The 12,291-nt window shown below is 47.4% G+C and overlaps 1 protein-coding gene across 3 annotated transcripts; it reads right to left on the reverse strand.

Moving 5' to 3' along the window:
• Positions 1–1,559: 1,559 nt before the first annotated feature.
• Positions 1,560–7,392, reverse strand: STMN1 (stathmin 1). 3 transcript variants are annotated; one of them, XM_043574111.1, is made up of 5 exons: positions 7,320–7,392; positions 5,547–5,619; positions 4,885–5,057; positions 2,613–2,804; positions 1,560–2,076 (listed from the first exon to the last, which is right to left on the reverse strand). In XM_043574111.1, exons 2-5 carry the CDS (start codon positions 5,557–5,559, stop codon positions 2,005–2,007), a joined length of 450 nt encoding a protein of 149 aa, XP_043430046.1. In that variant the 5' UTR covers positions 5,560–5,619; positions 7,320–7,392; the 3' UTR covers positions 1,560–2,004. The 3 variants fall into 3 exon arrangements, with proteins under 3 accessions (XP_043430046.1, XP_043430047.1, XP_043430048.1); XM_043574112.1 differs by lacking the exon at positions 7,320–7,392 and adding an exon at positions 6,057–6,380; XM_043574113.1 differs by lacking the exon at positions 7,320–7,392 and adding an exon at positions 6,319–6,340.
• Positions 7,393–12,291: the final 4,899 nt, after the last annotated feature.

Raw genomic sequence — 12,291 nt, forward strand, 5'->3', positions numbered from 1 at the left:
CCTCGCTCAGGCTTCTCATTTGATTTTTATTTTTTTAATTTATTTTTATTTTGTATTTATTTTAGGAGAAAACTGAGGCCCAGGGCTAAGTGCCTCTCCGAAGGTCAGAGGTGAACCAGAAAGCCAGGATTTTTTGAGGTCATGGTAAGAAGCATCAGGCCTTCAGTTCCTTGTGACGCATCACTGTCACGAGGTGGGAACTCAGGACCACTGTGGTATTAAGTCAGAGCCACCACGGGGTTGGTGGGAACTAACTGGGTGGGGTATCCTCCCTCAGCCCATCTGGACTCTTTTCAGGCTATTTCCTAAGCTCTGCTCCCTTCCCTACCGGTCTTATGTGAACACGAAGTTCACTGCCATCTGTAGGACGCCGAGTGTCAACACAAATTTCTATCTTCACACGGTCTTTATGTCCCAGTTACGCAAAACCGGCATCTAAAAGATCCCTCCAGGCACCAGGTCACCCGTGCCAACCTCTAACTGCTCCGTGCCAGAGGCTGAGGATGAACAACGCTGAGTCCCTGCACAAGCCTCACTTTGTCCTATCGTCTGAACTATCGTTCTACTAAACTCCACTTGATCTTGTTCCCGTGTTGCCCCACGTGGCCATAACCCTTTAAATTCAGCTTTTCCCCCCAGAACTACAACTGATCATCTTGGTCTAAGTAAATCTGGAAGCCAATTCAAGGCATCACAAACGCTCATAATCCTTCCCAATTTGAGTATAAACTTGGCTCACTCACTGGCCTCCCCGGTTGATAAAGCCAGAGCCGAGGAAGCACGTGCAAGGCAACCAGCAGACCCTCCTGCAGTCTGGCCACCGGCACTGTCTCACCTCTCACTACAGATGCGTGGCTTCCAAGGGCTTTTACACAGATGTCGAAGCAAACAATCCTAGGCAATTAAGGCCATTTCCCAAATAGCACCAAGGAAAGCTGCCAAAGGCTTTCCCTGAGTTGAGAAGCAAAGCTCTGACAATGGTGAATATCATAACCTCTGGATACAAGATGAAGTAGATTGCGAACCTTAACCACTCAGATCAGACGCTACTCTAGAAAATAAGGCTCCCTTTAACCTCTTCCCAGAAGGTTGCTACATGGGCGCAGAGGATTAGACGAATATTCCCACTTTGGAGTCATGGCTTCTTCGGCAGTAAAGCACTGGAGGGCACATCCCCACCCCACTGGTAACATAAAGCAAATAACACTGTCAAATACCTCTAACTAGGATCTCCACATTTCCTCTGAAGCCTTCTCTAGAAAGCCCACGAAGCCCATGCCTTAATCTGCCTTTTTAACAGGGACATGGGAACAAAAATAAGCTTGTTTGTGAATAAACATCTGAAAGACCGTCGGGACAGCTGATCTGGGCGGGGCATCAAAACACAGTGAGGATTGTGGAAGAAGACAAAGCAGGACCACTCTGGGGCAGAGGACTTTCGGTGATGTGTGCACTGGGTGTTTCTGGAGGCCAGAGGCCCCGTCTGGAACAAACAGCAACCGGGAGGGCCTCTAGCACGTCACAGTTTATTACCTGTAGAGAAAGAAGTCACTGCCACCAACAGCACTGTGCAGTTTTATTAACCATTCAAGTACAGTAGCATCTGGTAAGATCGGGACAGAATTGGGATTTAAAAGTAAACAGATATTCAGCATCTAACAGTTTGAAAGAAGCCACTACATACTCTTTTCACAAACAGGTTTTCACAGAGCCAATACAGTACTAGCCATTAACCCAGCACACCAGGTGTGCTGAAGTAGAAAAGATGCAACAAGAAAAATAGCTACATTAGAAAGACTTCAACACTTTAGAAAAAGAGTAAAACACTTTCAGTTTCTCCCCTTTAGCCCCTAAAACAACATCATACAGTCTGGGTCTACCTATACAGTCCTACATCAGCTTCTAGAATATTTGTCAGGAGGGCAAAAAATAAAATGACACTGGCCAGTACAGTCTTTGGATATTTGGGAAGGGGAAGGGGAGAAAGTCAGTTCTCAGAACAAATTAGTCGGCTTCAGTTTCATCAGCAGGGTCTTTGGACTCTTTGTTCTTCCGTACTTCTTCAATGTGCTTGTCCTGTGAAGAAACGGCATTCGTCATCAGTCTAATTCGAAAGCCTGCCAAGGCGCTCACCCCAAGAGTCCCAACGGCGGCATCAGGGCGTGTATTATATATCAGTGGGAATCACACCGCATACTTAGAATTCTAAACATGATCTTCCAGCTTCCTTGGGTCACTCGGGGAACCTACTGACTGAGCCTCCTACGACTCTTCCACAGAATGTACAACTATTCTGGAAATTACTGCATAGTCTGTCTTATTTCATTTTAATATATTTTTTAAAGATTTTATACTTTAAGTCATCTCTCCATTCAACGTGGAGCCCGAACCCCGACCCCGAGAGCAAGAAAAATCGCACGCTCCACTGACTGAGCCAGCCAGGAGCTCTGCTCCACCTTATTCTAAAATAAGATAGCTGTCATTTAATGTGTCAGGGCCTGAAACTGGTGACAAAGACACCAACCACCTAGATCAAGGCCATTAGTTCAGGCCACCTCATTGGGGCAGACTTCAAGCTCTTGACCCTCTCCAAGCCAGGCTGGGACACCAACCTTCTCCCGCAAGCGCTCCAGTTTGGCAGCCATCTGTGCCTCTCGGTTCTCTTTGTTGGCTTCCATTTTGTGGGTCAGCTTTTCTTCCGCCATTTTACTGAAGTTGTTGTTCTCCTCGATCGCTTTCTGAAGCACTTCTTTCTCATGCTCCCGCTTCTCAGCAAGCTGCTTCAAGACCTCGGCTTCGTGGGACTGAAAAATGTGTAAGAGGCTAGACTCTCGGACGTTTATTTAGCATTAGGTACGGTGACAAAAGAAACGATTAATCGGGAGGACTGAAGAGAGACAGAAAATGAAATCTCCTTAAACGACACCTAAGTCAAGGGCCTGAATTATCCGTCTCAAAATACGGTGAAAACCATACTGTTTTTCGGGTATTCGTATTTACTTTGGAAAACTGCCCAGGTTGGTTCAGAGTCTTGCACTACTGTTCTTTAAGGGAATCCCTGTAAGATTTACTGCTTAATGGTAGCAAGAGGACTTGAGTGATGTGCACGCGACAAAGGAGCTGTACTGTAAAGAATCTGGCTCTTGAACTTGAAGGTCCACCCAAAGAAAATGAGCTTATTATGAAAAAATGCAACCATATCGATAAAAAGAAAATCTATGAATGATAGGGAATTTAAGACTAAGACCCCAGATTACTAGAGAGAGTTCTGTTTCGAGGAAAAACTTATCAGCCCTTCTCTTTAGAAGCTGCATTCACTTCCAGACCCCTGGAGCTCTGTTACCACAGTGTGCCTCCTTCAACAGACTCGGGATGGCTTGTTACCAAATAGATTCTGATGTGCTTGAAGTATCACTGACTTGCGCAAAAACCGAAGAGCACCTGCCACTGGTTCTCTTCTGCAAAACCCCAGTCAGGGGAAGTGTCACTACATTTAGGCAGTTACTGCATAAAAGCACGGGCTGGTGACGACAGGGCTGGGGTCGACTCCTGAATTTTTTTTGTCCAACTACTGGCCGCATCTCCTCCACAAACTCAAAAACTCCATGAACCTCCATAGGAACTCTATCTGCACAGAGAAACAGGTAGAGAGGACCCAGCCTTGCACACACTGCCACTCTTCCTGGAGAAATGAATCACGCGCAGGGTTGACCGTGGGTCAGTGCACATATACATGACATGTAGCACTGAAATGTCCATGGTGCATGTTACAGCAGCTTAAACAGGGGCCTGTGTATGTGTGTATGTGGTTAGATGTGTTAGACTTCAAATTGCATTAACTGTGTTGGTCAGGGGCAGGTTACCGCTTCACCTTCTTGTGCCTACTTTCCCTAATTTTATTAAAAAAAAAAAATTTTTTTTTTTCATTAAATAAACTCTACACCCAACACGGGGCTTGAACTCACCACCCCAAAATCAAGAGCCACATGCCGTACTGACTGAGCCAGCCAGGCGCCCCTCCCTAATTTTAAAATTAAACCCACTCACCTCAATCAGGGTTGTTGGAAGGGAATGAAATGGGAATTTATATATAAAGTTCTTCATGCAAAGAATAATATTGGATGGAAGGAAATGCACCAAAACGTTAACAACGGTTATTTCTGGGAAGTAGGATAATGAATATTTTTAATTTTCTATGCATAAACTTTTGTGATTCTCAATTTTTCTATAACAAGCATTTCCATACTTGTTGATTCTTCGGATTTGTTTTTGAAAATGGATACTTTACAGAATTGCTTAGGTAAGAGAAAAACTGCCCTAATATCATCATGCCAGTGGAGCAACACAATCACATTACCAGCAATCTAAAATGTTTTTATTGTACAGCTCTCAAAAAGCAAAACAAAACAAAAAAACCCACAGACACAACACACACAAACCACACTAATTCCCTCCCCCAAAAAAGGGAAAGAAAAAGAAATCATGCACCAACAAATCTATTTTTCCAAGAGAAAGCATGAGAGAGGCAGGAACTTTGGTTTCAGACAAACAGAGGCTTGAATTCTGGCTACGATACTCACTAGCTACAGGACATGGGAAAATGACAACATTCCCAAGACCATTTTCTCCTTTCAGTATCTCTACCCTTTAGGGTCATTGTATTAAAGAAAAATAGAAGTAAAGGACTTGGTACATAATAGGAGTTCAGGAAGTGATGCCTGGCCTTTTCTTCTTCCTGGCGTATGTAATTTACACAGTGTGTAATTACACAGATGTGTAATAATCACATCTAGCTACAATTGTTTTTCTCCTGTTATGGAAATAAAACTGATTTGCCACATTACATAAATAAATACCCTGTTCTCTGTGAATTGTGATGTTTACCTTGCGTCTTTCTTCTGCGGCTTCTAATTTCTTCTGAATTTCCTCCAGGGAAAGATCCTTCTTCTTTGGAGGGGAAAGGGGGAATTCTGGGACGGATTCTTTTGATCGAGGGCTGAGAATCAGCTCAAAAGCCTGGCCTGAGGCACGCTTCTCCAGTTCTTTCACCTGGATATCTGGATTTGATCATATTTATAACGTATTCAGAAAAATGGGGTTTTCCTATTCTAATAAACTATCCTGTAATTTTCTAAAAACTAAATCAATTTAATGAATAGATTCAGGGCTGATGAAGCTTCCGTTTGCAGGCAAGAAATTACGTAAATACCACCTCTCAGAAAACCAAAGCTCAGTATTTTTGGATTAATAAATACCATTCTGAGATATCAGTGCTTGACAATCACTTTCATAAATAAAAGAAAGACTTGTGCAAAACTCCACAATTTTGCTCTAGACCAAGCCAAATCATCAAATGGTGCAACAATTACAAGCTCTCAGTATATTCAAGTGATATTTTTTCTTCTTTATTCTCCGATTTATAAAATGGGTTTTTATTTATAAGACCAAAACACAACTGCCAAATTAATGGCTTGAGGCCTGAATCCATCTCCTATTATAAAACCCTGAACCCTTCAGTATTCAGCTTTTCCAAATAGATTACCTACCAGAAGAAGCCATGGTGAACAGAAGACAAGAGACTGGCAGTGTATTCTACACAATCCACTGGCAAGGAAAACCCTGAAAACGATTTTTAAAAGCATGCAATCAATTTCTTTGCATTTCTAGGTCATTGATCCAAAGGGACCTCAAATAACATCCACATAAATCAGTGTCAGAAAAATCACTACTGTGAAATTAAATAAGACATCATTAACTAGAAAATCATAAAAATCTAGAAAATACTGAAACATTGGTAAATGTGAACTAAATAGAACATTGGTTTCAGAAAATCAAGTCAACTGAGCTTGCCTGTTCAAAAAACATCTCCGCGATTTTAAAATTTAGACAAGGTTAAGTCACAATATATATTTTTCTCCTATAAACTCTAAAATACCCCCCACGCCCCCCCCCCCCCCCCCCGCAATCAGCGAGAAGATATTCCAGATTCAACTCAACAGTGAGACCGGAGCCATCTTAATACTGCCTACAACTCATTGTGCAAATGAAATACCCACCCCTGCTTTGTCTGTGTCTGCCATGGTGGAAAACAAAACGCCCAAGCTAATATTAACCAATAATGTTGAACTCCTATTGTTCTTGGGGCCTAAGCTCCTTATCCAACAGCGGGCAAAATTAATCAGTTTTATGAACCTCTAGGCTTTAGGTTGTAGTATTTGCTGCCTTATATCATGAAAAATTCTACATCCCCCCCCCCCCCGATTTTTTTAAGGTCATTATCCCTGTAGACCCCAGCCTGGTAAGAAGACATAAGATTACAGATTCCAACAGCTGGAAATTAAAATCCGAGGCAACGAAACGGTCTAACCCCGGCAGAGCATGAGACGCAGCACCGGACCCAGGATGGGCGTGGCCCCGGTCAAAGCGAGGAAAAGCGGGTGGCCGCCCCCGGCCAATCAGATCACGCCCTGCGCTCCGGCCCCTGGCCCCGCCCCCTTCCTCCCCGCGCCTTTTCGAATCTCCCCGAACTCACAACACCCCGGAGCCCGCGCGCGTGGGAAGGGGAGGGATGGGCGGGGCTAACGGTCCTATCTGGGTAACTCCGCCCTTCCCGGGCTAGCCCCGCGCTGACGGACCCCCCCCCCCAACTCCCGCCAAAAACATCTCGAGGCCACCCCCCCACCCCTGCAGCAGCTCGGCGGGTGGGGCAGGCCCGGGGAACTGGCCGTGGGATAGCCCCGCCATCGGCCCGCCACCTCCTCCCTTCACTCCCTCCCAACCTGCCTCCAGCCTAGTTGTCTGTGCCCCTCGCCGCGAGAACAGGATTGCTCTCGTGGGGTGTCAGCCTCTCCGGCTCGGCCCTAGTCACTGGGCGAGGGCGACAGCGGGGAGGGGATGAGGCCCTAGTCGCCGGCAGTCTGGCCCTAAAACCGCTGCTCCCTAGAGCCGCCCCGCCCCTTCAAACAATGGGGACCCCAGTGGGGCCGCGACTGCAGAGGGAAGGAAGGAGGCAAACGAAGGCCCACGCCCCCTATTGTCTCCACGACTGCACCCCGGGCTACCACCAAAGACTTGCCCAGCTGGCCGCGCCCCCTCCCCACGATAGCCGCGCCCCCAGGGAGCGGGGACAAAGCCGAGACTCCGCCCGAGCCACACACAAAGCGGAGCGACCCCCGCCCGCCAGCCCCTCTTGGGGCCCGCGGCCACGCCCGCCGCCCTCCAGCAGGGGGCCGCTACCATGGCCCGGCCCCTCCCGCCGGCCGCGTCCCTCTCGCTGGCCCCTAGCCTCCCGCCGCCTCCTCCAAGAGCCCCGCACCCACCTGCTCGGTCCGAGCCGCCTGGCCACACTCTGAGCACCAACAGACCCGGGCGCGCACAAAAGCGCCAAACAGCGGCACGTGACCTCCCGACCGGGCTTCCTATTGGCTGAGAGCCGCGGCACGTGCCGGCCCCTCCCCCCAGCCCAGTGGCCCCGCCCCTCGGGACCCCCAAGCACCTCGGGAAGTGTAGTTCGGGCTGGCCGGGTAGGCGGACAATGCGAGGGGTTGGCCGCGTTTGGGGGTCTCCCCGGTGTGTGCAGGGGGACGGGGCGGTTGTCTGGCCTTGGAAGAGGGTTATACGATGGCCCCTAGCCTGGGTCTGAACCAGCCCTCCAATCTCTAGGAAAAGGGCGGGGCCGGGCGGGGCGGGGTCCCTCTGTACCTCTCAGAGGGTGGCCGACTGGACTCCGCCTCTGTTGAGCCACGTGCCCCGCATCGCCCCAAGGGCAACGCTCGGACAGCGATGGGCTTCTCCGGTGCTACACCCCCTACTGCCACCTAAGACGCCCAAGCCCTTGTTACAGGACAATGCCACTCTCTGCCCTTGTAAGGCCCTCTGCAACCCAGCGCCCTACCTCGAAACCCGCATGTAACCTGCATTGTGACATCATCATAATCCCTTACCCACTCAGTTAACAGGTCCTGGGCGTGGCCCTTCCTCACTGTGTGCCTTCTCCCTACCATGCTCGGGTCCTGGAGCTGGTGACCAGAGAACAGTGGGGGAAAGGCGCGAGGCTCTGGAATTTGATCTCCTTTGCTTAAATGCAGACTCCCATCTGTTCAGCCTAGCCTTTTGCCTGATGATAGGGAAGGAAGAGCAAACGCAGTTCTAGACTACACAGACTGCAGTTAAGTGTTGCTTTTGTTCTTGGAGCACGTGCTCCCCAGTGCAGTGCTGGGCCCTTTTAAAGAATCAAAACAAAAGGGGGAGCCACAAGGTCACGGTTCCTCCTGGCCTGGTTAGATGAGAAGTACAGCAGAGCTACAAAGGAAATTGACCGGAGCTATCTTAGAATGACTGGCCTCCCTCCTCCCACAAAAAGGCCAGAAGGAAAATAAAATGAACATGGTTTCCAGATCCCTCCTCCCATTCCTCAGACCAAGGCTGTGTCTTTGGGATTCGGGTGGTGGTCATAACACCAACGTGTCTGCTTTGCGATCCTCATTGGGCAGAAGGACACCTTCACTTCATGAATCCATGGGTTCAGTTTTCCCATACCAAGAAACGAAAATGACTAACTGCTGAAACAACAGCCCTAATTTTGAAAGACTCTCCATGTCCAGCTAGTCTCTAGGGATGTACTAGAGATAAATACAATAGGTGCCTGAGACAAGGAAAACTAGATCATACAGGCAGCAGACACCCCACACAAAGCAAACAATTAGCAATTCGCTGTTGGCTGAAATATGCTTGTTGTGGCATTTTCTCCAACAATCGCCCTTGTGTGGGGTCAGCCTCTCCCCCGCCCCCAATCTAAGTGGTTTTCCCTTAGCATGTGAGCAGGAACAGGAATAATTCAGATTCTAAGCCCTGAAAGGCTTCTCCCTCTCAGACCAAACTTAGCCACAAAACGGCCAGGTGTTTCCAACTGTCAGTTTTCTGAGTGAAATCTCAAAAATCATTAGAAAGGCTGGAGAGGGGTGGGGATAAGACCTCACTGAAAAGTGACAGATTGGCAGGCAACACAAATAAGCACAGAACCCAAGGCCAAGAGGTCTATTATCCCCCGGAACCAGCCTTTCATGAAGTCTTTGTACTTGAACTGGAGGTTTGCAGAGGAAGGTCCCACCCATTTGATGCATTTTTTCTTTTAATATAAGAAACTGCCATGCAAAAATCTTACGCTTCTGACTATTAATGTTGTGACAGGGAAAAAAAATCTTTCAAAACACAGATTATTTTAAAGCACTTATACTGCTTCCCCCCACCTTTGCTTTCTCCCTAGAGCAGATGTCTATTTCCATGGAAACCACAGCTAGGAACGAAGATGTTAGAACTCATGTAGATTTTTTAATCTTTTGTAACGATGCTACTCAGCTTGTGGGTTTGTTGTTAGATGCCTAGCCCTGCCACCATCTCTGTGGCAAGGATTTCCTGAGCTCCTCACTACAGCTTGAGGACTGAGGGGGCGGGGGTACGGTTGTCCTTTTAATGATCCTGTGAATAAAAAGGTGTTTGTGTGGTGAGATGATTCCTGTTTCTTAGGTGGGGCTGCTTTTCTGAGGTCCAGACCACAGCTGTTAATTGTCAACTCCTATGGGTGTGCAAACGTGAGCCCTGAAATAGGAAGGACTTTCAACCCTAAGGAGAGAAAACAGCTTTGCCCCGTCCCTTTGGAGAGGGGCAGAAGCTCCTTTCTTGCAAGCTTGCTAAAACTAACTTCAAAAGCCACTCCCTCCTGAAGCGGTAGCAAGGAGTTAATGTTCGCATCTTGGAGCTGTCGGTCTTTGCCCATGAGAATTATTTTTGCCTCTGCTCAGATGGTTCGGTCGGATTGCTGTGGAGCTAGCTGGCTGTGACTATGGATTAGCAGAAAGTGAAGTTGAGATATGGCAGCCATCCAGCTTATTTGATCTGCGTAGACAGCTAAAGGAGAGCACTTCAGGCTTCAAAGTCTAGATGGGATGTCTACACGGATCAAACGAGCCGGGCCGTTGTCAGATCTCCTCTGTTCTTACACAGCACCGCAGCCTTTGTTCATTGTTGGTTCTGAGGCTACAGAGGTGGCCTCTCACTCGGGCGCCGCCGGGTTCCAGCGCTGCTTACAGGGCCTGTCCTTGGCAAAAGGGCATTGTGGGAGAGGTTTTCTCCTTGTCCCCAGCTTCTCTGTTCCTTTTGTCCCCTTATCCTTAGGCACTGTGCTCTAACACTCCCTCCCCTGTTCAAGCCCTGCCTGTGAATCTGCCATTTGACATGCCTGTCTCCCTCATTAGACTATCAAGTCCAAGAGGGCAGGGTTGTGCCTTTGTCTTGTCATCCCTTGTGCACAGAACTGGGCCTGGCCCAGGATGCTGGGATCTGGATGCTCACTGTTGGCTTTAGGCAAGAACAGCCTCTGTCATCTTCAGCTTCCTCTTCCGTAATGCTAGACACCTGTACCATATAGGAGTGGTGAGGACTGAATGAAATAAAGTACGCGAAGGCATGTAGCGTGATGCCTGGCACATGTTAAGGGTTAATGCTAGAGAAATTTCTTGATTACTATAGGTTATGGAATGAGTGAATGAATGGATGAATGAATGAATTCCCACCCTTTGGTGGGAATCAGTTACTGGGTTAACTCTTCCTATGTGGTGTTTTAAAAAATTCAATTAATTGCACATTTTGGACAACCCATACATGCAGTTTAGAAATTGGGGCGCCTGGGTGGCTCAGTCGGTTAAGCGTCCGACTTCGGCCCAGGTCATGATCTCACGTCCGTGAGTTCGAGCCCCGGGTCGGGCTCTGTGCTGACAGTGCAGAGCCTGGAGCCTGTTTCAGATTCTGTGTCTCCCCCTGTCTCTCTCTGACCCTCCCGCATTCATGCTCTGTCTCTCTCTGTCTCAAAAATAAATAAACGTTAATAAATAAATAAATAAAGTAAAAAAGTCCTCCTCCCTTCTCTGTCCCCATCTGCCAAATTCACCAACCCTCCCCAACCATAACCACTGTTGTCAGTTTCCCATGTATCCTAGAGTCTCTTCAACAAGTTTGTACATGTGTATTCTTATTCCCCCCTTACAATACAAATGGTAGTCAACCGCAACTGTTGGGCACTTAGCGTTTTTTTCACTTGACCATACATAGACGTCAGGGATGTTTTCCCTGTTCGTACATCAGGCATTTCCTTGATCTGGGATCCACTGTATGAATGTTCCATAATCTAGGTAACCTGTGCCCTACCCACGGCTTTTAGGTTATTCCCAATTATTTGCTGTTTCAACCACTGCTGTAATGAATACCTTGGATACATGGCATTTTCCACATAGGTGAGTATATCAGGAAGACATATTCCTAGAGTGGTATTGCAAGGGCAAAGGGCAAACGCCTTTGTAATTTGGATGTGCCGAATGGCCTTCCACGGGAGTCATGCCAGTTCAACACTCACCATTTGGTGTTTTAATTCATTGTCTCCGTTCATTCAAAAATGGTTTGAAAGGCTTTGTCCCTAGAAATTTCAGGCATCAGGGAAAAGGAGGGGGAGGACTAGAAATCCCAAGAAAGACGTGACTGTCAATTCTGTCTATATTAATAACTCCTATAAATACTTGACAAGCAGCAGCTGATCTCAGAACAGCTCTGGTGCGTGCGTGGTAGTACTCCTCCCAGTCAGTGTTGTGGTAGAAACGTCTGCAGGTGTCACTGTGAGACTGGAAGCTTTTTGAAGACAGTCGTTTTCTTGGTGGTATCCCACTCCCCTCCCACGATGCTTGACACAATGCCTGGCATGTATCTTACTTAATTAATTCGAAAATGTATTTTTTTCCCTCTCATTTTTGTATCTCTGAAATTGGTTACGCCTCATGGTCAGTAAATAGCATGTCAGAATTACTGATAGCATATTTTCTTAGTGGGACATAAAATAATGGTGTCTTAAAATCAATGGCATTTTTAAAAATGGGCTCCGTACCCAATGTGGGGCTCAAACTCACAACCCCGAGATCAAGAGTCGCGTGATCCACCAACTGAGCCAGCCAGGCACCCCATCAGTGGCATTTTTGAGTCAATGAAATATGATAAAGTGTACCCATGTTAAATGTGTGGGTGGAATGACCAAGGTATCACTGCCCCTGCCTGTCTTCTCACTCTGTGTTCTAACCCTTATGGTTTCCCAGTTAGTTAGTGGCTTTGCTAGCCACTTACCCTCCACGTTTCAAACTTCAGTCAGACTCCACTCTTCCCTTTTTCTCACCCAAGCCTCATCATGGAATCTTCCTGTTTTCTAGTGGAATGGAACCTTTAAAATGATAATAGCTACAAGAAGAACAAAGC

Source organism: Prionailurus bengalensis, chromosome C1 (assembly GCF_016509475.1).
Source record: "Prionailurus bengalensis isolate Pbe53 chromosome C1, Fcat_Pben_1.1_paternal_pri, whole genome shotgun sequence".
Lineage (NCBI taxonomy): Eukaryota > Metazoa > Chordata > Mammalia > Carnivora > Felidae > Prionailurus > Prionailurus bengalensis.